At 45.2% G+C, this 25353-nt stretch overlaps 1 protein-coding gene across 5 annotated transcripts in view; it reads left to right on the forward strand.

Annotated features, from left to right (window-relative positions):
* The window catches only part of FYCO1 (FYVE and coiled-coil domain autophagy adaptor 1), a 248555-nt gene that overhangs the window by 77834 nt on the left and 145368 nt on the right, over nt 1-25353 (forward strand). For all 5 annotated transcript variants that reach the window (XM_070727677.1, XM_070727682.1, XM_070727678.1 and 2 more), the window contains exon 10: nt 10325-10443. In XM_070727677.1, the coding sequence (XP_070583778.1) occupies nt 10325-10443 (119 nt within the window). The remainder of the gene's footprint in view (nt 1-10324; nt 10444-25353) is intronic.

Genomic DNA, 25353 nt, shown 5'->3' on the forward strand with positions numbered 1-25353 from the left:
CAAATCATGTCAGACTAATCTCATTGATTTCTTTGGCTATGTCACAAAGGTGTTGGATGAAGGTGGTGCCGTGGATATTGCCTATCTGGACTTCAGCAAAGCCTTTGATATGGTTCCACATAAAGAGCTGATAGATAAATTAGTGAAGATTGGACTTAATCCCTGGATAGTTCAGTGGATTTCAAGCTGGCTGAAGCATAGACATCAGAGAATTATTGTTAATGGCGAGTATTCTGAGCAGAGACAGGTTACAAGCGGTGTGCCACAAGGGTCTGTTCTGGGTCCTATTCTTTTTAATATGTTTGTGAGTGACATAGGGGAAGGTTTGGTAGGGAAGGTTTGCCTATTTGCCGATGACTCTAAAGTGTGCAATAGGGTTGATATTCCTGGAGGGGTCTGTAATACGGTAAATGATTTAGCTTTACTAGATAAATGGTCAAAGCAATGGAAACTGCAGTTTAATGTTTCCAAATGTAAAATAATGCACTTGGGGAAAAGGAATCCTCAATCTGAGTATTGCATTGGCAGTTCTGTGTTAGCAAAAACTTCAGAAGAGAAGGATTTAGGGGTAGTGATTTCTGACAGCCTCAAAATGGGTGAGCAGTGTGGTCGGGCAGTAGGAAAAGCAAGTAGGATGCTTGGCTGCATAGCTAGAGGTATAACAAGCAGGAAGAGGGAGATTGTGATCCCCTTATATAGAGTGCTGGTGAGACCACATTTGGAATACTGTGTTCAGTATTTTTTCCGCCAAAAAGAAAAGGAGAGCACTGGTAATTGGAGACTCAATCCTCAGGGGAACTGAGCCTCCCATCTGCAGACCAGACAACCAATCTAGAGAGGTGTGCTGCCTCCCTGGAGCTAAAATCTCTGACATAACTGAAAACCTCACCAAAATACTCAAACCCACGGACTACTACCCACTATTGGTGATTCATGCGGGAACCAACGACACAGGGAAAGACATGAACCAAATTATGAAAGACTATGACCACTTGGGCAACACAATCAGAAAAACAGGTGCTCAGGTTGTTTTTTCTTCCATCCTCCCCACTAGAGGACGACACCCCGCCAGAGAACGCAAAATCCCGCAGATAAATCACTGGCTTAAAGGATGGTGTCGCCATAAGAACTTTGGCTTCCTCGACCATGGCCTGCACTATCTCCAAGAAGGGCTTCTAGCAAGCGACGGGCTACACCTCACTAGAGCGGGGAAGAACCTCCTAGGCAACCGACTAGCCCAACTCATCAGGAGGGCTTTAAACTAGCTCTGAGAGGGGAGGGTGACCAAACTATACGACAAAACACTGAACAAAACAAGGAAGGGGAACGGGACAAGCCTACAAACAAACCTGAGATTAAAAAATTTCTACCTGCAAACAAACACAAACATCTAAAATGCCTGTACAGGAACGCACAAAGCTTGGGAAACAAACAGGATGAACTGGAATTAGTAATACACGAGGGCCAATACGATCTAATTGGAATCACAGAAACCTGGTGGGACGAAACACACGCCTGGAACACACAGATAATGGGTTACAACCTCTTCAAGAAGAACAGGTCAAACAAGAAAGGAGGAGGTGTTGCACTATACATCAAAGACCACTACACTGCCACAGAACTACATCCAACCAAAGATGATAACCCCCTAGAAATCATATGGGTCAACATAAAAGAAAAAAAGAGCAACACCACAATTGGAGTATACTACAGACCACCCAATCAAACAGACACAATGGACGACCTCTTCACATGCCAACTAACAAACATATGCAACAAACACAGCACGACAATAATGGGGGACTTCAACTACCCAGACATCAACTGGAAAACTAACTCAGCACCAAGCGGAAAGTCTGCCAAATTTCTTTCCAGTCTAGCTGACAACTTTCTAACCCAAAAAGTTGAAACAGGAACCAGAGGGAATGCTATATTAGACCTAATACTAACAAACAGGGAAGAAACAATAGAGGGAACAGAAGAAGAAGGGAAACTGGGAGAGAGCGACCACGTCATCCTCAAATTCAACATAGTGCAATCACTAGCTACTATACCCAACACCACTACAGTCCCAGACTTCAGAAAAGCGGACTTTAACAAGCTCAGAGCGAACCTTGAACAATGCCCCTGGAACGAACTCTTAGAAGGAAAAACCACTCAGGAAGCCTGGGTGATCCTAAAAAACAGCATCATAGACGCCCAAAACAACGCAATCCCCATGAAAAGGAAAAACAGGAAAACCAAAACTAAACCTGCATGGCTAAACAAAGCCCTCGCAGATGACATAAAAGGAAAAAAAGCTAAGTACAAACAATGGAAAGCAGGACTCATAACCAAAGCGGAATATCAGCAAACAGCCAGTTCCTGCAAACAAAAAATAAAAACAGCAAAGGCACAATATGAACAACACCTTGCAGCGGAAGTCAAAGACAACAAAAAAAGATTCTTCCAACACATCAACAATAAGAAGAAAATCAAAAAAACAATCGTCACACTAAAAAACGAAGAGGGTAGAGAAATCACAGACAGCAATGACCAAGCACAGCTACTCAACGCCTACTTTGCATCAGTCTTCACACAAAAGGGAACCTCCCTCCAACCAATCTGCAATTTAACTACAACAAACTGCCCCAGAACCGAACTCAACATAGACAAAAGCACAGTGAGGGACTACCTGAGGGAACTCAACGAATACAAATCACCAGGGCCAGACGGACTTCACTCCAAAGTCCTAAAAGAATTGGCAGACACCATAGCAGAACCACTCCTCCTCGTCTACCAAATATCCTGGATCACTGGAGACCTACCGGAAGACTGGAAGCGAGCTGACGTAGTCCCCATCCACAAAAAAGGCAAAAAGACCGACCCAGGTAACTACAGACCAATCAGTCTGACCTCTATACCTGAAAAATACTGGAGAAAATAATCAAAAAACAACTTACCCACTTCCTAGAAACAAACAAGATCATATCCAATAGCCAACACGGATTCATCAGAAACAAATCATGCCAAACCAATCTCATATTTTTCAACACCATAACCAAGTCAGTTGACCAACGCAACTCAGTGGACCTCATATACTTGGACTTCAGTAAGGCTTTCGATAAAGTCGACCACAATCTCCTAATCCACAAACTAGGAAAAAATGGAGTAGATTACTACACATGTAGATGGATAAACAGTTGGCTGACCAACCGCACCCAACGAGTTGTCCTCAACGGCACCAAATCCACATGGAAAAAAGTAGACAGTGGAGTACCACAGGGCTCTGTCCTGGGTCCTGTACTCTTTAACATCTTCATCAACGACCTGGACGAGGGAATAAAAGGGGAACTAATAAAATTTGCAGATGACACCAAGCTGGCGGGGGTAGCCAACACCCTTGAGGACAGGCTCAGAGTACAAGAAGACCTAGACAGACTATCACAGTGGGCCCATACCAACAAAATGAGGTTCAACACCGACAAATGCAGAGTCCTCCACCTCGGCAAAAAGAACCCTAGACATACATACAGCCTGGGAGATACCCCACTCAGCAGTAGTGACTGCGAAAGAGATCTTGGAGTCTTGGTGGACAATCAACTAAACATGAGTCAGCAATGTGCAGCAGCAGCCAAAAAAGCCAACTCAATCCTAAGCTGCATCAACAGAGGAATACGCTCCAAGACCAGGGAAGTACTAGTACCACTCTACTATGCCCTGGTCAGACCCCACCTGGAGTACTGCATCCAATTTTGGTCACCTCACTACAAAAAAGACATCGAAACTCTGGAGAAGGTGCAAAAAAGAGCAACCAAAATGATTAGGGGACTCGAAACCAAGACTTACGAAGAGAGATTGAGAGAACTGGGCATGGACAGCCTAGAAAAAAGAAGGTCTAGAGGGGACATGATAGCAGTTTACAGATACTTGAGGGGTTGCCACGGTGAGGAGGGGGTCTCTTTATTCCCCAGGGCACCAGAGGGCCGGACGAGGAACAATGGTTGGAAGCTGACCAAGGAGAGATTCAACCTGGAAATAAGGAAGAACTTCCTGACGGTCAGAGCGATCAACCAATGGAACTGCCTGCCAGGGGAGGTGGTGAACTCCCCAACTCTGGACACCTTCAAGAGGAGATTGGACTTCCATTTGGCTGGGGTGCTGTAGGGTTTCCTGCTCAGGCAGGGGGTTGGACTCGATGACCTAACGGTCCCTTTCAACTCTATTAATAAAATAAATAAATAATAAATAAATAAATAAATAAAAAGTTCTGGTGACCTCACCTACAAAAAGATATTGACAAAATTGAACGGGTCCAAAGACAGGCTACAAGAATGGTGGAAGGTCTTAAGCATAAAACGTATCAGGAAAGACTTAATGAACTCAATCTGTATAGTCTGGAGGACAGAAGGAAAAATGTTCTATGCAGATGACACCGTGATCCTCTCCAGGACGCCAGTAGGCCTTAAAAGAGCCTTGCGAGCCCTTCTTCAGTACTGTAATAACAATAACCTGAGTATAAATTATGAAAAAACAAAGATCATGGCCTTTGCAAAAAGGCAAAAAATTTACTCATGGTATCTTGATGGGCACAAAATAGAGCAGGTAACCACCTTTAAATACCTGGGGGTGGTCTTTCAGGCCAATGGCTCAAGGAAAGCACATGGAGAATATGCAGCTGTCTTGGGCCAAAGATCAGCGAGCTCCATTCTCATTTTTCCACACAAAGAGAGTTTATTATGTTCCTGCTGCTTATCAAGCTTTTAAAGGCCAAGTCGCTAGCTCAGCTTCTTTACGGGTCATTGCTTGGACTGCCAGCTTCAGCTTTACACTTTACACCACTAGAATTAGTTCAATCCAAATTTATTAGAGCAATTCTCCAGATGCCACATTGCATCTCAAACACACTTCTGCGCCTGGAGACTGGACTGATAAAAGTTGAAGCAAGAATCTGTAGAGCATCCCTAAATATGTGGTTAAAGCTTAATTTTTTTCTGCAAGGTCTTGCTCCGTTAATCCTTCACGATGAATTTTCCTCCTCATGGATTAAGGCCATCAAGTTCAATCTTCACAAATTAGGCTTCTCCCCAGATTTAATACTTGAGATGAACTATGATCTAGCAGGACAGAACAGCAACAAAGGGTGGAGGACATCGAGAGGCAGGAGGACTTGGGTAGAACTTCGCTGTTTCTGGCCCCAGATGCCACTAGATATGTTGTGGCTCCTGCAAGATACCTGGGACAGCTAGAGTCAGCAAGCCATCGAAAGGCATTTGCTCTTGTACGGTGCCATGCGCTTCCATCCGCTGTTTTGTACGGCAAGTACAAGGGAACTCTAGCCACTGAAAGGTTTTGCCCTTGTGGCTCAGGAGAGGTGGAGACTGAGGGACACATGCTCCTGAGATGCTCCTTTTACACTGACATTAGGAGAAAGCATATTCTACCGCTTATTGAGGGATATCCTGGTCACTCGGACGTTGCCTATGTCTGGTGGTTGCTTGGGGATGAGCAGGCCAGGATTACAGCACAGGTGGCCAGATTTTGCGCAGCAGCAGCAGGGATTCATCGCAAATGTGTGCCTTCATAGCGAGATACGTACATCTCTTGTATAGTTACAATGGGTCAATCTTGGTTGCTCAGCCAAAAGTCCTGTTTCCTGTTCTTTTTCCTTTTAATTATTATTAATATTATATTGATGGTCTTTGACCGTAAATAAATTTTTATTATTGTTGTTGTACATACTCCAGATCAGTTGGAGGATGATGAAGATATTGAGGACTCGGATTCAGATAGTGTTTATGAATTAGTGGGGAACCTTGGGTTACAGGTAGTAGAACAGGTGGGAGGACAGCCACAGGATGGGGCTGTGAGTTCAGGATCTAGCGAGGGAGAATCAGATGCTCACTGGGTTAACCCTAAATTCAGAAGGGCCCAAAAACGTAGAAAATAGAGGTCTGGAAGAAGATATTAAGGAGAGGAATGGGTTAAATACTGTAGTGATGTATTTAGCACGTCAGGGGTTCAGTGGAGAAGAAGGGTGGAGTTTCAACATTGCCGAAGGGAAAATGTATGTGTTTTTTGCCGTGCTAAAGTAAGCAAAAGTATTCTGTGTTGTTAATAGTCAGTTCTGCTGTTTTTCAAAGTCATGCTGTTAGGAAAATAAATCTTGTTAACTGGAGCAGGAGGAGGAATGGGAGCAATGCAGCTAAGAGAGATAACGGACCGAGTGCCTGTATGGAATGTGTTTGAATTATAGGAGAGCAGAGAAATAAATGGAGTTTCTTTATTCATGAAATGATGCATTTAATAAGAGTTATTTGTAATTGCTAAATTTCTACCAGAAACCAGAACAATTATTAAGTAGTCCAGTAAGACAGGTTAATCAAACAGAAACCAGGGCCAGCAGTCCAATAAGCCAGGTTAGCTAAACAGTAACCAGAGCAAGAAGTTCAGCGGAGTAGGCAAACTGGCAAGCCCCACAAGAAAGAGTACAGCAATCTCCAGGTTTTGGCAAGTGCACATGAGGCTCCACGGATTCAACGCTTGTTCCTGAAAAATGCCCCTCAATCTGTGTTGATCTCATTGTCTCTTTTCCCTTCTTGCTCTCAGATTAGAAGGAGTAGTTCTTGCTCTTCTCCTGATTTCTCTCTGTCTGCAGGCATTACTAATTCAGAAAAGAATAACCACAAGCAGAATAACTTATGCTCAAAATTGGAAAAATCAATGTATCCTGTCAGAAAGACAAATCATTGAAAAAATTATAGATGCACTGAGATGGATGACATGATGAGAGATGTTAAGGGCATAAAAGTCAATGAAACAAATAAACCATGGGGAAAATGGTACAAATGGATCCAAAATAGAACAACTCAGAGAAACGTTAAAAGAAATCACAGACTTAGAATACAAACAATTAAATATAAGACTCTATCATCAAGACTAACGCAGCAGCACTGGGGGCGGGGTCTCATGGCTGCAGCACTGGGGATTATTCCCTCTCTCCTGTGAATATCCCATTGTCTGGGGGTTCTGGTTCTTTTGGACCAGACCAGATCTCTGCTGCAGGGAGAGTGACGCATGGGATGCTGGCAGGGGTGGCATGCCCCGCCGGGCGAACTGGCATGTCTTGCACTGGCTGTGGAGACTACGCAACGCCGGGATGGTAGCCAAATGATTCCCTCCGGAAAGAGACTTGGAGGAGTCACCTTCAGAGGGGAAGAAGGGATTTCCTGTCTATGGTGGTAAGCGGAGAGTTCTTAAATGGGATTTTAGACTTTTGTTTCTACACTTGGTTGCTGGATGGAGTTAAAATCGCCTGAGATTGAAGAAGGCAGCTATCTGTGCAGTGTGGCATTTCAGTGGAAGCTTTGAAAAGTAGAGAATTGCCCATCATTTTATTTTTTCTAACTACCTAATTGATTTTCTTTGTAATTTGCCTTTTGGAATTTGGAATTCTAAACTTCTGTTGTGGAATCCTTATCTTTCTTTTCTTCTATAAATAAAGAGGAATGTAAGACCGGAAAAACAAGTCACTAAAACCAGAAGGAACTATAAAAGAGCTATTCAGAGAAGACTTGGAAAATTGATCACCTAGCGACATTGTGTGGTCGGAGGAAATTTAGCAGTTTACTATATGTTTAAAGACATCGATATTCTTGCTGTGAGAAGGTTGAACAGCTAATGCATGAAAGGAAGAAAATGTTCAAGATGAAATTATTTGAACTGAATTGAACTGACTTGAATTGATTTGATCTAATTGGACTGATTGATTTGACTGAAATTATATTTGGACTACCTGATCTGACTGAAATTACATTGAATAATATAAATTGAAATTAAATACTCTTGAGAATTAAATACTTTTAAGAAAATTAAAATTAAAATACTTGTAAGAATATCTAGAAGTTACTAAAAGATATTAGCACTTTTTTTTCTCTTTTCTCTTCTCTCACAAAGTTATAAATTATAAAAAGAATTGAATATACATAATGAATTGGATTTATTAATATTTTAATCTTATGGGAGCTTACTAATGAAAATACATATACAGTGATACCTCGTCTTACAAATGCCTCGTCATACAAACTTTTTGAGATACAAACCCGGGGTTTAAGATTTTTTTGCCTCTTCTTACAAACTATTTTCATCTTATAAACCCACCTTAAGAACTTTGTCCCAGAACCAATTAAGTTTGTAAGACAAGGTATCAGTGTACTTTATATATATATACACAAATATATAAGCAAGTGATATAAAGTGTAAAATGCTCTTTTTTACTTTTTGATTGTCTCATTTGAATGCCATGTACATGTTGTTTATCTCTATGTTTCTGTTGATGACTGATTTGTCTGAGTGTCAGGCTTCTTTGTCTAAGACCTTTTTTTGCTCGGGTGCCAAAAGGGCGCAATAGTATGCATGAATGTGCCCACACCTATAATGCAATGCCCTCTCCCAAGTATGTGCACACAACCCCCCTTTGTGCTGCCTCCCCCCTACGCTCATATGCACTGAGCTCACTGAAATCTCCGGAGCCTGTGGATGGCAGAAAATGGATTCCAGCTGATTTTTGAAATGAGGGAGAGGTCATTCAGGAATGTCTTCAGAGCCTGGGGATGGCAAAAAATGGACCCAACAGCCCAACTGGAAATTTGGAAAAAGTTTCAATAGGCCATTTTTCACCCATTTTTCACCAAAAGTTTCAATGGGCCCAGATGTGAGGAAAGTGAAAATGGCCCGATGGTCCAATCAGAAGTTTGGATACGAACTTCCTGTTGGGCTATTTTTCATCCTTCCCAAGCTTCAGGAAAGCTTCCTAAAGTCTGGGGAGGATGAAAAATGGGCCAAAAGAGCAACCAAAAGTTTGGAAATAAACGACTGGTTTTACCGTTGGACCATTTTTCACCCTCCCCAAGCTTTAGGAAACCCTCACTAGGTTTTCTTAAACCCTGGGGACGTTGAAAAACGGCCCAATGGCCAAACTGGAAATTTGTTTATGAATTCTCGTTGGGCTGCTAGGTCTGTTTTTCGCCACCTACAGGCTCTGGAAGCTTTCCTGAAGCCTGGGCAATGCAAAAATGACCTTCCCCCTGCCCTCCAAATGGCCGAAAATCAGCTGCCCAGCATGCACATGTGTGTTGGAGCTGACATAGGGCAAATCTTGCGTGCCATCAGATATGGCTCTGCTTGCCACCTGTGGCATTGGTGCCATAGGTTCACCATCACCGGTCTAAGATATTCACAGTTTTCCCAGTTGAAACTTTACAGCTATCCCTGTGTTCTGTTTTGAAATTAAGGAGTATTCATCATTTCATTGTTAGTTTTGTTCATGGATGTATTCAGCTAATCTACCATTTGTCCTGCATAGCGGCTGCAAAAATATATGTTGCCTATGACTCTTATTTTTATTTTTGGGGCTCTTGGCTGTTTTGATATCCTTAGGATGCTTTGGAGGGCTTTGGTTGATTTATGTGGTTTATTTATTTATTTATTTATTTAGATTTGTATGCCGCCCCTCTCCGCAGACTCGGGGCGGCTCACAGCACAACACAACAGTTTGTAACAAATCCAAATATAATTTAAAACATTTAAAAGAACCCCATTTTGTTAACAAGCATACACTCAAACATCCCATACATAAAATGTGCATGCCCGGGGGAGATGTTTCAGTTCCCCCATGCCTGACGACAGAGGTGGGTTTTAAGAAGTTTACGGAAGGCAGGGAGAGTAGGGGCAGTTCTAATCTCCAGGGGGAGTTGGTTCCAGAGGGTCGGGGCCGCCACAGAGAAGGCTCTTCCCCTGGGGCCCGCCAACCGACATTGTTTAGTTGACGGGACTCGGAGAAGGCCCACTCTGTGGGACCTAATTGGTCGCTGGGATTCGTGCGGTAGAAGGCGGTCTCGGAGATATTCTGGTCCAGTGCCATGAAGGGCTTTAAAGGTCATGACCAACACTTTGAATTGTGACCGGAAATTGATCGGCAGCCAATGCAAGCTGCGGAGTGATAATAGTTATAATAGTCCTGGTGATTTTTGAAATGTTTTTAATGTATGGCAGTGTTATCCCTTTCATAGCTTTTGTTCTTTGAGCTATGTTAGATTGAGTGGTCAGGTACTTTTGATAAAGTTGCATGGCTATTCATTTTGTTAGATATTTGTTGCATAGATTATCAATTTAATATGTCATCAAATTGTTCTTCTTTGAACATCTACTTGGACATTATATTCTATAGTTCCTTAATATCATGATCACATAAAAACACTAAATTGTCTGTTTTATTATTGTTTTATTCTAAGTAGGAGATGAAATATTGCTCTGTCCTATGCAATTGAAAATATCATTTTTCTAGACTCTGAAAAGAGACCTGTATATAAAACTGAACTTTTCCATGGATCAAGTGACTGAGTACAAAGCAATCCTGCAAAAGAAAGATGAAGAAATTGCAGAACTTAAAGAAGATCTGAAAAGGTTGGAGCTTAATTGAAATTATTTCAGTTTTGTGTGTGTGTGTATGTGTGTATGTAAATATACATAATGAAAAAATAATATAAATAAATAGGATTTTATAAATATTTGATTATACAGGGAGTCCTTGATTTAGGGCGGTTCATTTACTGACCATTCAATTTTACAACAGCACTGAAAAAAGTGACAGGACCATTTTTCAGTTACAATCTTTGGAACATCCCCATGATCATGTGATCAAAATTCAGATATTTGGCAAAGGGTTCATACTCATGACCATTGCTGTGTCGTAAGGTCGTGTCAATGTTCCCTCTAACCTGCGCAGCGCACTGTGGCGCACCCAAATCCCAAAGACGGCACAGAGTTTTCCAAGCCCGGGAACAGCCGGCACCATTTCTCCCCGCCTGACAGCTGATCCGCCCCTCTCAAGCTGTCGGCGGGGGAGAAAGCCCCGGCTTCTCTGGCTCTGTCTGGGGTTGCCATCGTGCGCACCCACCTTCCCTGTGACCTCAGAAGGCAGAACAATGGGGGGGGCTGATGGAGGCCAGCCCCCTCGTGGCGATCAAGGCCGCCCAGTGGCTTTTTTCAAGCACCGAGGGAAACCCTTCCGCTTCCCCTCAGCTGCTGCCGCGCTTACCCAGCAGCAACATTCCCTGTAACCTGCGCTGTGAAAGCTCAGCGCACGAGCTAAGTGTCTGTGTGGGGGGGGCGCCAAACGAGGATCCTGGGCCTAGCGGCAAGGCCTGCCACCAGCCTGCTAAGCATCCATGGGGGGGGGAATGGGGATCCTGGGCTTGGCGGTGCAGCCTGCCGCTGGCCCACTAAGCATCCATGAGGGGGGGCGAACGGCGATCCTTGGCCTGGTGGTGCAGCCTGCCGCTGGCCCGCTAAGCGTTCGTGGGGGTTGGCCAAATGGGGGTCCTGGGCCTGGCGGCGCGGCCTGCCACCGGCCAGCTAAGCGTCTGTGGTGGGGGCACCAAATGCAGTCCATGGGGGGGTGCTGGCAGCCCCAGGAGAGAAAGAAAGGAAAGAGGGAGGGAGAGAATGAGAGAGAGGGGGAGAGATAGAAAGGAAAGAGATAGAATGGATAGAAAGGGAGGGAGAGAAAGAGAAATAAAGAAAGAGAGAGAAAGGAAAGAGGGAGGAAGAGAAAGGGGGGAGAGATAGAAAGGAAAGTGATAGAATGGATAGAGAGAAAGAGAGAGACGAGAGAAAGAAAGAGGGAGAGATAGAACGGAAAGAGGGAGAAAGGGAGAGATAGAACGGAAAGAGGGAGAAAGGGAGGGAGAAAAAGAGGGAGGGAGAGAAAGAAAGAAAGAGAGGGAGAGATAGAAAGGAAAGTGGGAGGGACTGATAGAAAGGAAAGAGGGAGAAGGGAGAGACAGAAAGAGCGGGGGAAAGATAGAAAGGATAGAGAGAAAGGGAGGGAGAGAAAGAGAGAGAAAGAGGGAAGAGATAGAAAGGATAGAAAGAGGGTGGGAGAAAAAGAGCGAGAAAGAGAGAGAAGAGACAAAGACAACGATGGAATGGTCATCATCAATGTGAGAGACAGAAGTGAGAAACTCTAAGGCGGGCCAGACTTGTTTGACTTATAATTAAATACATTTATGGATATATTGGATGTTGATAATTAATGTTTTTGATCTGAGACTGACAGACTAAACTTAAAGTACTCAAATACATCTTGGTATTTCTCCCATGCCTCCTGGAAGGAGAGTCCAGCATGGGTTTAGCTCAAGTCTTATTGGTAGGACTGAGTTTCAAATTAACATAAATACATAATAATTAGGTACCGCCCCCTTGCTGCCCCACGTATCCAGTTTTAAAAAACTCAGTCGAGGTTAAGGACATGAGTTTATTTCTCCCTCTAGGTTGAGTATGTAAGTGTTAATAAAATTAATTATATTGAACCTTGTAATTTTTTCCCCTTTCTATTTAATAGGTTCCTGTTTCGGATGGGGTCTCTGCCCTCCGCGGGCACCACCCCCACCTTTTCCTCCTTTTGGGGCCTCTTCTCTCAGCGGGTACTGCCCACCGAGGAGCAACTGGGCTATTATTTCATGACCCTGGTGGTCATACTGAGCCCAAATCACCCCAGATGGGGGGGGGGTCCGTCCCTCCCCATTGCCGGGGGCGGCTGGAGAAACGGACGCCGTTACCGAGCCGCGGCCGCCATTACAAGCCGCCAAACAGCTGATCGGCCGCTCGCAAACGGTGAGCTGAAGACAGCGGCTTCTACAGCTTCCGAGACGGCTTGCGAGGAAACGGCTGGCGGCAAAGTGTTTTCTTTCCGGCTTGGATGGTGTGGCGCTCGCCCTATGAGGCGATTCATCGCGCCCGCCATGTTTGTAAATAAGCCGAGGGCGCGAACGGCTTCCCCCGCCGTTTAAAATAGGCGCGAACTGGGCAGCTGGCCAACATTATCAGGGCTGCAATTCTGCCCAGAGACAGTCGACAACGTCACGTGGTATGCTGACAGCCAATTAGAATACGGTTTAGCTGTCAGTTCTGACTGCATGTCTCACTTGCGAGTGAGAACTTTACGCTACTGACAAGCGACTGTGTGTGTGCATTCCTTTGTGGATTCGGTTGTAAGTACGCTGCCCCATATAATAATTAAATATGGCAGACCAACTTGTCATCGGGGAGGAGCAGGCCCAGGCAGTTAAGACACCTGCAAAAGGGAAAGATAAGGCTACAAGCAAGCCTAGGAGTAAATCCTCCCAATCGGGCTCCTCTCTTCGTGAGGCTGAGAGGAAGATCAAAGCCCTAGAGCAGCGTTTGGAGGCGGCCTTGTCCCCCCCCATCGTAGGAGGACTGACTATAGGCCCTTTCCAACCCCTTCCTCCATCTGCTCTTTCACCTGCTGTTTCACTGGGGCTCCAAGGCACCGCAACGGAGAGAGACTGGTCCCCTGACAGGCAGGCACCACAGATTCCTCCTCCATTGCCTTCACCCGCAGCGAGGCCTGAGAGGCCTTCTTCATCTAATAGCCAGGCACTGCCTCAGGTGGGGTTGCAGACATCCTATGCTCCCTCATCTACCTTCACACCAACGGCAGCGGGTCTTAGAGACCATACAGATGCTTGGCAGGCCTTTGTACCTACTTTACAGGACATTGTTGCTAATGCATATACGCAAGGCATAGCTGCGGCAACCCAACGGGCCAATGCCTTCACATCTCAGACTACCCAACCCAGGGATATCTGGTCAGCACCACCGCCCCCTACTGGGTTGGACTCTATGTCAATTGACCACTCTAACTTTGAGGAAGACAGTGACCACGGAAATGGCTTGTCGGATGATGAATTCACCTTTCCCGAGCAGCCAGCAGTGGCCGGCCTATTTAAACCCTCCTTGTTTAGGGTTCTATTACACAAGGCGAAGCAGGCCTTAGATGTGCCGGGAGCAACAACCCTGGTGGAACCAGGCGATGGGCCACGCACTTCGGCGGCACTGTGCAAGGAACCCACCAAGGAATCAGACAAGGTTCCTGCGCTGGAGATTTTTCTCGAGAACATTAAACGCCCATGGCAACATCCGGCGGCAGCGCAGGGGCCTTCAAACCTGGAATGCAGGTTTTATACATTTGATGACAACATGGAGAACCTGCTACAGTTTCCCCCTGTGGACAAGCCAGTGGCCACATTGGTCTCCCGTGCTGTCATACCATCAGAGACGGCTGACAATTTAAAACCTGATGAAAGGAGAGCGGAGACACTTCTCAAAAAGACCCACCAGATGGCCGCATGGGCTCTTCGGGCAGCATCCACTGCCTCGTTCTTCAGTCGGGCATCCATCATGTGGATCCAGGAGGTCCAGGCGAGGTTGGGCCCTGACGATACCAGATTGAGGCAGGACTTAAACAAGCTCCTCGCGACGGCTGAATTTTCCACTGATGCCACACTACATGCCGGTAAATTTGCCTCAAGGGCTATGGCATCCACCATTTCGTCGAGGCGTTTACTTTGGTTAAGAAACTGGCAGGTAGATGCCAAGTCGAAGTGGACATTGTCTTCGGCTCCCTTTGAGGGCACAAAATTGTTCGGGGAGGCCCTTGATCCTGTCCTGGTGGAGGATAAGGACAAGAGGAAAGTCCTTCCAAGATCTTTCCGCCGCCAGGACCGAAGGACTGGTCCGTACTCCCGTAGGCAGCCCTTTCGGTGGGACTCGTGGTCGGCCACTTCACAACCGGCCAGGCCTTACTCACAGGGTGCCTTTTCGACATCATATAGGAATGAGAGGTCTTATTCCCAAGATCGGGGTAGAGGTTTCTCCCAAACAAGACGGCCTTTCCGGGGATACCAGCAACGGAACGCTCGACTTTCCAAGTGACTGCCTGGACGACATTCCCTTGGGCAAGTTACAAAAGTTCAGCGAGGTATGGCGGACTACTACTTCAGACCCCTGGGTATTAGCCACTATCTCCCGGGGACTACGGATCGAATTTATATACAGCCCTCCGCATCATTTCGTCACTTGCCCCGTACCCAGGGATCCCGCAAGGAGGTCTCTTTTGGATCAGGAAATTCTCCATCTCTTGCAGATCCAGGCGATCGAACCCGTTCAGGACAATTCCAAAGGTACGGGATTCTATTCAAAGGTGTTCCTCGTACCCAAGGCGTCCGGGGGTTGCAGACTCATCTTGAACCTCAAACGTTTGAACCAATATGTTCTTTACCGACGGTTCAAGATGAGCTCCCTCCGCTCCATCCTGACCTCCGTTCGAGCAGGGGACCTTCTTACTTCAGTCGATTTAAAGGAGGCCTACCTGCATGTCCCCATACATCCGGCTCATCGACAGTTTCTCAGGTTCTGTCTACACAATGTCCATTACCAATACAGGGCAATGCCCTTTGGCCTGTCATCGGCCCTGCGCACCTTCACGAAAATACTGGATGCACTGCTGGCCGATCTGCGGTCCCAGCCAATCTGAATACTAGCATATTTGGACGACATCTTACTTCTGTCTCCAGACCGCCAAACGGCGCACAGGGACTTGCAAACCACGATGCTTTTTCTACAACATCACGGCTTCACCATCAATATACCAAAGAGCCACTTGATTCCTGCCACCAGACTCATTCACCTGGGTGCAGTGATAGACACAGTCTCCCAGAAGGTGTATCTCTCCCCGGAGCGGCAGCTCAACATCTGCTCCCTGGTAAACGGCCTTCAACGGGAACGGAGGGTCCCATTGTCTTTCCTGTCCAAGGTGCTGGGGACCCTGGTCTCCTGCGTGGACATTGTTCCTTGGGCCCGTTACCATTACCGACTGCTTCAGTGGACTTTACTCCCATTCCAGAGACGACAATTAAGCCATACACATCGTCTAACCTCCGTGGGACGCGAATTACAGCTTTCCCTGAGATGGTGGAGATCTCCGGCGCTGCGGCAGGGCACTCCCTTCGGCCAATTCCGTCATACTATCCTCACCACGGATGCCAGTCTGTTGGGGTGGGGTGCCCATGTCAACTCCCAGGTAGCTCAGGGGTCCTGGAGCCCCCAGGAACTACGCCCCATCAATATCAATTTTTTGGAGCTGCGAGCGGTCCGCTTGGCATTACTGACCTTCTCCACCTTACTGGAAGGTCAGCACGTCCTCGTACGTACGGACAACGTGGCGACCAGGGCACATTTAAATCACCAGGGTGGAACGCGGTCTCTCAGGCTGATGGAAGAGACGGTCCTTCTGTTCGACTGGGCGGAGACTCATCTCTCCTCTCTGCATGCAGAACACATTGTGGGGGAGGACAACAAACAGGCGGATTGGCTCAGCCGCCAGGAACTGGACCCGACGGAGTGGAGACTCGATCCGTTTCTGTTTCAAGAAGTCTCGCGTCGGTTCGGGGAACCGGTGGTGGACCTATTCGCCACACCCCAGAATACCCAACTCCCGAGGTTTTACTCCCGTTTTCCATCCCCGGGAGCCGAGGGAGTCAATGCCCTACATCTTCAGTGGCCAAAGGCCCTACTGTACGCCTTTCCTCCGATTCCGCTTATTCCAACGGTGTTAAGGAAGATCCTGATGGAGAAGGCGGAGGTGATCTTGCTACCGCCTCATTGGCCTCGGAGACCTTGGTTTGCGGACCTCAAGGACCTGTCCATCTCCCCACCGTGGAGGATTCCGGACGAACAAATCTCCCTCAGTCAGGGGTTCGTGTACCACCCGGAACCCCAATGGTTCCACCTAACCGCATAGCACTTGAAGGGGACAGGTTGAGAAGCTGTCACCTTCCCGAGAATGTTATTGCAACTATTCAAGTGGCCAGACGTCCTTCCACCGTCCGAATTTATCAGGCAACATGGACTGCCTTCCAATCTTTCTGCAATGACAGGAACCTACGGCCAGAGGACTCCGCAGTTCTTCCTGTCTTGGAATTTTTGCAGAAAGGTTTGGAGAAAGGTCTGGCGCCAAACACGCTGAAACGCCAGGTTGCGGCGCTTGCCACCATTATAAAGCGGGACGATGGGGGATCCTTAATTTATCACCCTTGGATTAAGGACTTTCTCAGAGGGGCTACGAACACACACCCTCCTCCTGTTTGTCGTTTTCCCACATGGGACTTGACTTTGGTCCTTCAGGCCCTCACGGGCCCTCCGTTTGAACCGTTAAGGACTGTTGCATTGCGTTACCTCTCTTTTAAGACGGCCTTTTTGGTCGCAGTCACCTCGACAAGGCGGGTGTCCGAACTGTCCGCATTATCGGTGAGATCAGATTTGTGTCAGTTTTATCCGGACAGAGTTTGTTTACATTTGGACCCCACCTTTCTCCCGAAAGTTAACACACACTTTCACAGAGCCCTAGAGTTGGTGTTACCGGATTTCTGTGCTCGTGGCAATCACCCCTTAGAACTTAAGTGGCACAAGGTAGACGTACGCAGAGCGTTGAAGCTTTACATCAGGCGTACCAACCCTTTACGCAAAACTGAGGCCTTGTTTGTGTCATTTAGTTCTAGTAGACTGGGCCTCAAGGTTTCTTCAAATACCATTAGCCAGTGGGTAAGACTTTGTATAGTCGAGGCATACAAGGCGAGTTCAAGTACTCCGCCGAGTGGTATACAGGCTCATTCAACAAGGAGTGCGGCTTCCTCGGCGGCTTGGGCAACGCAAGCACCCCTTGAAGATATCTGCAGAGCCGCGGCGTGGAGTTCACCCACAACCTTTATTCGACACTACAAATTAGATGCCTTCGCTTCGGCTGAAGCGGCCTTTGGCAGGCATGTACTCCAGAAAGTGTGCGGGGAGGTACAGCCCATGGTTCACCAATCTCCCTCCCTGGAACATTAAAACTTGGGTATATCCCATGCTGGACTCTCCTTCCAGGAGGCATGGGAGAAGAACCGTTGTACCTACCTGAACGGTCTTCTCGATGCCCTGGAAGGAGAGTCCAAACCCTCCCTGGGAACCATGGGAGTTCTAGTTCTTGTTGTTATTATTGTTCTTATTATTGTTGTTCAATAAAGTTTGATTATTCTTACCTTTTTTCATTTTTTAAAACTGGATACTTGGGGCAGCAAGGGGGCGGTACCTAATTATTATGTATTTATGTTAATTTGAAACTCAGTCCTACCAATAAGACTTGAGCTAAACCCATGCTGGACTCTCCTTCCAGGGCATCGAGAAGACCGTTCAGGTAGGTACAACGGTTCTTCTAGAGGGAAAGATTTATAGTTTGCAATGGCTATTGCAAGAGTTGAATGATTACTGTCCATTTGAAAATATACTATTGAAAATATAGAATTATGGATGTCAGAGTGCGTGCCCACACTTTATTTATTTATTTGTTTATTTATTTATACATACATACATACATACATACATACATACATACATACATACATACATACTTCTATGCCGCCCAGTCCCGAAGGGACTGCTGCTCAAACACTATACTTTTCTGCCCACACTGAAAACAAATTAGAGGGAACATTGATCATGTGATGATCTTTTGAAACCTTTTGGCAAGCAAAGTAAATGGGGAAGTCAGATTCACTTAAAAGCTGGGTTACTTACTTCAGTGTTTCCCAACCTTTTTTGAGCCGCGGCACATTATTCATATTTTCAAAATCCTGGGGAACATTGAAAGGGGGGGGCGGGCTAAAGAAAAGTTTGGACAAAAAAACCCTCTCTCTTCCTCCCTTTCGCTCTATTTCTCCCTCTTTCTCTCTTTTCCTTCCTTCCCTTCTTTCTCTCTCTCCATCCGTCTTTCTTTCTTCCTCTCTTTTTTGCTCTCTTTCTCTCTCCCTCCTTCCCTTCCTCTGTCTTTCTCTCTCCCTTGCTCTCTCTCTGTCTCTCTTGCTATCTCTTTCTTGCTTTTTTCTCTCTCTCTTTCACTGTCTTGCTATATGTCTCTTTCTTTCTCTTTGCCTCTCTTGCTATCTCTCTTTCCTTCTCTTTCTCTCTCTCTCTGCCTCTCTTGCTAAGTCTCTCTTTTTCTCTTGCTATGTCTCTCTTTCTTTTTCTCTCTCTCTGCCTCTCTTGCTATGTCTCTCTTTCTTTCTCTCTTTCTCTGCCTCTCTTGCTGTCTCTCTTTCTTGCTCTGTCTCTCTGCCTCTCCTGCTATGTCTCTCTTTCTCTCTCTCTCTGCCTCTCTTATATCTCTCTTTCTTTCTCTTTCTCTCTCTCTCTGCCTCTCTTGCTAAGTCTCTCTTTCTCTTGCTATGTCTCTCTTTCTTTTTCTCTCTCTCTGCCTCTCTTGCTATGTCTCTTTCTCTCTCTTTCTCTGCCTCTCTTGCTGTCTCTCTTTCTTGCTCTGTCTCTCTTTCTCTGCCTCTCTTGCTATGTCTCTCTTTCTCTCTCTCTCTGCCTCTCTTATATGTCTCTCTTTCTTTCTCTTTCTCTCTCTCTCTGCCTCTCTTGCTAAGTCTCTCTTTTTCTCTTGCTATGTCTCTCTTTCTTTTTCTCTCTCTCTGCCTCTCTTGCTATGTCTCTCTTTCTCTGCCTCTCTTGCTGTCTCTCTTTCTCTGCCTCTCTTGCTATGTCCCTCTTTCTCTCTCTCTCTCTTGCTATGTCTCTCTTTCTCTCTCTCTCTCTGTCTCTCTTGCTATGTCTCTCTTTCTTTCTCTTTCTCTTTCTCTCTCTGCCTCTCTTGCTAAGTCTCTCTTTTTCTCTTGCTATGTCTCTCTTTCTTTTTCTCTCTCTCTGCCTCTCTTGCTATGTCTCTCTTTTTCTCTCTCTCTGCCTCTCTTGCTATGTCTCTCTTTCTCTCTCTCTTTCTCTGCCTCTCTTGCTGTCTCTCTTTCTTGCTATGTCTCTCTTTCTCTCTCTCTCTGCCTCTCTTATATGTCGGCCGTTTTCTCTTCATGGCGCAAAGCCACACAGTCCCGGACTCTCGGATTCCTCGCCCCAAGGCAGGAGGCAGTGGCGGAGAAGAGTGGGCGGATCGGGCAGGCAATGGGGCAGGACGGAGAAGCCAGGGGCACGTTTGGCCGGAGGCACCGTGGGGAGCAGGGGCAGGGTGGTGCGGCAGTAGGAGTAAAGGGAGCCGCGGCTGCCCCTGCCTCCCCACGGTGCCTCCGGCCAAACGCGCCCCTGGCTTCTCCGTCCTGCCCCATTGCCCGCCATGAAGAGAAAACGCCCACTCTCCTCCGCCGCCTCTCGCCGCGGCACACCTGACAGTGTCTCGCGGCACACCACTGTGCCGCGGCACACCGGTTGGGAAACGCTGACTTACTTATCAACTGCCATGATTCACTCAATAAATGTAGCAAAAAAGGTCGTGAAATGGGGTAAAACTCACTTAACAAAAATGTTGAGCTCAGTTGTGGTCATAAATTGAAGACTAGTTCAGGGATTAAAATAATTCTTTCTACAGTTTGCATTGCTCCTTTATCATAAGCAGTGACGCCAATAATTGCCAAGTGACTGAGAGAAAATATTTTGCTCTTCTTCATTGTCCCTATGATTTGCATCAATAAGGACAATAATATTGAATATACTCCTCTCTTGATCTTTGTACTTCTAGACATCCATATTCTGTGTTTGTCAGCAGTTCTGATTTATTTACAGCTGTGAGAGATGTCAAATCATATTTTGTGAATTGCTTATGCTAAATTTATTGTGATGAGTGCATGGGCAGCTGGTTTTGCTTGATGGATATTCTTGTGACTTTTAACTCCTTGAATCAACACAACTTTTCCTTTCACAAGAGGATCAGCTAATTTCACATTTTTCAGAGATGTTGTTGCTTGATAGTTTTTTTAAAAGATAACCAGGTTCGGAGAGGGGCAGATTTGAAAGCAATCCCTCTCCATTCAGTAATGGAGGAATCATGAATCAGTGCACATAACACATAACATGAAGGAAGGCAAAACACCAATTGAATGCTGATCTTGCATCCTCCCATTAGCTGCAGGAGGCAACTTCTTAATATTTCCAACCTTTCAAGAGTCAGATGTAATATAAACCATTGAGGGCCATCCAAATTGCAATCTGGCTTTCTGGAAGTGTAAAAAAGAGCAGGGGAGCTTCTTTCACTCATGGAGGATGTGTCCTGAAGCCAAAAAATATTGGAGGAGACTCCATGAATGGTTACAAGAAATTACATGAATTACTATTGAATTTGCCCCAGAACTATTTTTGTTAGGTATCATCAGAAAAATATAACCAAAAAATACTAAATATTTACTACTACACATTTTAACGGCATTTAAAATGGAAAGACCCAAAGACACCTGGAGATAAGGAAACAATTAAAAAAATATACGAATGTGCAGAAGTGGACCGATTAACCAAAGAATTAAATGATAAAAAAGACTCAAATTATTATTCTATCTAGATAAAGTGGTATAAAGGGATACAAAAAAGAAAAGCTAACCCACAGTGAGAAGCGGAGTATTATACAAAACTATGTGCACAAATATATAAATGCACAATACAGTGGTACCTCTACTTGCGAATGCCTCTACCTACAAACTTTTCGAGATACGAACCGTGTGTTCAAGATTTTTTTGCCTCTACTCACGAACCATTTTCTACTTACGAACCCTCACTTCTCTCTTGGCTGCTGCTGTTGCTGCAAGCAGCGGCCAAAATGGCCTGTCCGAGGAGCTCTCTGCAGCCGCTCCATTTCGCTGCCACTTTCCTCTCTCATCCTCTGCTTCCTCCGCTCCCTGCAGTCGCCCCATCCCGCTGCCAAAATCCCCCCTCGCCTACCGCTTCCTTCACCCCATCTTGCTGCCAAAATCATCTATCCAGACGCTTCCTACGCCACCCCCAATTGCTCCCAAAATCACCCCTCCAGACTCTTCCTTCGCTGCCCCAAATCGCTTCAAAATTCACCCCTCCAGATGCTTCCTTCGCTGCCCAAAATTGCTTCAAAATTCACCCCTCCAGTTGCTTCCCTTGCTGCCCCAAATTGCTTCAAACTTCACCTTTCCAAATGCTTCCTTCGTTGCCCCAAATCGCTTCAAAATTCACTCTTCCAGATGCTTTCTTCGCTGCCTCAAATTGCTTCAAAATTGAAGAGTTTGGAGGGGTGAATTTTGAAGTGATTTGGGGCAGTGAAGGAAGCATCTGGAGGGGTGAATTTTGAAGCAATTTGGGGCAGCGACGGAAGCATCTGGAGGGTTGATTTTGGAAGCAATTTGGGGCAGACACTTCCTTCGCTGCCCGTCTCCACTCGTTTGCCTTTGTTAGGACCTCCATTCCTTGCTTCTCTTTGCTGCCTGATTCCATTCCGTTTGCCTTCGCTTCGTCCGCCTGCTTCTTCTTTTTTTTAAGCCTTAAAGTTTTGGATTTTCCTAATGGGTTTGCACGCATTATTCACTTTTACATTGATTCCTATGGGAAAAATTGTTTCTACTTAAGAACTGGTCATGGAACGAATTAAGCTCGCAAGTAGAGGTACCACTGTACATTGACATAAATATAAAGATATGAATGTCGACCGATCTTAAAATATCAAGATTTGTATTTGTATTAATGTTTGTTTTAATTTTCAATAGAACTTATTTAAAACACAAAAACATTGTGGGCCCATTTGAATATAATTCTGAGTAGTAGAAATGGCATTATGAAAGTGCCAGGCTTGTTCAAAAGAACTCTTGTAAGAACTGCAATGATATAATATATGTACCGTATTTTTCAGAGTATAAGACAGACCTTCCCTCCCCCAAAACAGGCTGAAAATTTGGTAGTGTCTTATACTCCAAATGTAGTTTTTGCTAAGCTTTTAGAAGCCTTTTATATATATATATATATATGTGTGTGTGTAGCAAATAGATTGGGTGATTATGTTTTAGTGATCTGATTGGTTGGTGTAATCATAATTATTAGAATTTATTAGAGAATTTATATAGAAGAATTGCTCTGGAAGCCATAGAAATTGAGAGGAGCCCCCTTTGCATAAATAAAAGAGATGACACGTCCCGCCTACCAGAAATTTGGAAACCAGCCTTAAACAAAAAAAACACTTCATAAAAATCACCATGTCAATCCTTCTAATAATTATGATTTTGGAATTTGGAAATTTGGAAACCAGCCTTAAACAAAAAAACACTTCATAAAAATCACCATGTCAATCCTTCTAATAATTATGATTACACCAACCAATCAGATCACTAAAACATAATCACCCAATCTATTTGCTACATTCAAACCAAATCTCCACCCCCACACTATATACTAGGAAGAAATGACAGTTGCAAACATTCCATTTTACAACAGCACGAAGCTTGGAACTTCAGCCTGATGATGGTGAATGTGATTTCACCGAAACGTCGCATAGACATGCAAAATATTACACAGGGCAAAACCCGAACTCAGAACAATCTACATACATATACCCGTGAAAATTTACGAAAACAAATATATATATATATATATACATACTTACTTACTTACTTACTTACTTACTTACTTATTTATATTTATTTTGTGCATGCCCAGAAGCAAAGTTTCTGGCACTGTGGATGCAGTTGCCATCTTCGTTTTGGCATTTTTATTTTTAAAAACTTGGGGGGGGGGGGTTGCTCTACGTATACATGCACGCACACACTTATGTGTGGCCATGCAGTGAGGGAGGAAGCAAACTGTCAATGAAGTAAATTGGAACCCATCCCTAGGCCTTAGACTGATGCCTGAAAATCTCTTGTCTTTCTTAAGGATAAGAGATTTTCAAATATTGTTTACCCATTGCAAATTTGTTTCAAATACATTGGAAATCAGCTCTGAGAATTCCCTTCCAATATTTCCCAAAACTCTGTGATAATTCAATACAGGTAATCCCCGAGTTGTGACGGTTCACTTAGCCGACCATTTGAAGTTAAGACTTAGCCCCACCAAGTATGTATGATCCAGTCCCGAAGTTATAAATGTTGCAGCACCACAGCCATCATTCACACTTAAAAACAATGACCAAAGCGCTGCCACCTTCACACCTATTCCCCCTTTCCCAGCCAGGTCTTCACTGCCTGTGGAAGCTCACTTATCTCTCTGCTCTCTCTGCTACAGTTTCTTTGCCTGTTTTATTAATTCAGGCTTTTTGGTGCATTCGGAGAGAACAGAGGCCTATACTACTCATGCTACATAGTTTAGTCTATGATCTCTGCAAATTGAGGCCTGGATGAGATCTGCAGTAAAAGGTTTTTCAAAAAGAAGGCTTCGATTCTTGGTTAGCATATGGTCTCTGCAAATTGAGGTCTGGATGAGATCTGCAGCAAAAGGTTTTGCAAAGAGAAGGTTTCAATCCTTCAGCATTCCCTTGTTTAGCTGTTTCTTTGCTGAACCCTGCAGGGAGATTGTGTCCCTTTAGGCTTCTGCAGCCCATTTCAAACAGCCTTTGCCAGTAGAAGCCAATTTTGGGACAGGCAGGCTCGTCCCTCCAAAGCTCCATTAGTACCGTCAACAGCTTTTTGCAAAGAGCTGACAAAGCCTACAGAGACACAAACTCTCTTGCAGGCTTCAACAGCCCTTTGCAAAAAGTCTTTGCCTGTAAGAGCAGAGCTTGGGACAGGCTGGCATGTTCCTCCCAAGCTCTGTTTGTGTTGGCAAAGACTTTTTTCAACGACTTGCCATCACTGCCTAAAAGTATTCCATCGGCTTACAAACTCTTTGTGGGCTGAGATTGAAGGCTTCTGAGCATCATGGTCTCATGCAGCAGAGAGTCTGGAGAGAGGACAGCCCGCTAGATCTTGACAAGATAAGTGACTTATAAGCAGGTGGCATGTTCCATCACTAGGCCCCACAAGGCCATTCCTACCCTGAGATACATCATGTACAGTTAACGACATACATATTTGATTAGTGAATGAGTGGACAAAAGCAAGGAGTGATCACCTACATGATTCACCTCTGAATCCTCGGGTTATGAATCCAATTGACAGGCTCCATTACATTTGTAACTCGAGGACTACGTGTATAGCTGCAGGATACGTCAATTGCTCTTAAGTGAATAAGCTTAACTGTATTCTTCAGTCTGGAATCTATTATCAATTTGATTGGAAAGATTGTCCTACCCCCATGCTGTAATGCAGCCATGTGTGCAGCCTCCACTTCCACAGCGCCCCCTGAGGAGGAGGGCTGTGTGGACAACTGTCGGTTCAGGAAGATTACATGCAGTGGAGCAAAAACAGCAATTTTGGTCTCTCTGTATCAAATTCCTATAATGTTCTTGCGGATTTAAATGGTAAGGATGTTGTAGATACTAGTGAGGCCCCTCAGGCAGAGAATGAGGGGATGTTCCAAGGGGAATTAAGTGAGGTGCATAGTGTCACTAAACCATCAAGTGCAGTTATTAGAAATAAAAAGAGGACACATTTTCTTGAGGGTGACTCGACTGTTAGAGGTTGATTTCGGACAGAGTAAGGATGTGGTGAAGCTGATGAGGTGTCTCCCAGGGGCCACTGCCAGCAGGGACAAGAGGCGGATTACAAACATTGTCAAGGCTGTGAGTAAAGGTAATAACATTGA

The sequence above is a fragment of the Erythrolamprus reginae genome, chromosome Z (genome assembly GCF_031021105.1).
Source record: "Erythrolamprus reginae isolate rEryReg1 chromosome Z, rEryReg1.hap1, whole genome shotgun sequence".
NCBI classification, from domain to species: Eukaryota; Metazoa; Chordata; class Lepidosauria; order Squamata; family Dipsadidae; genus Erythrolamprus; species Erythrolamprus reginae.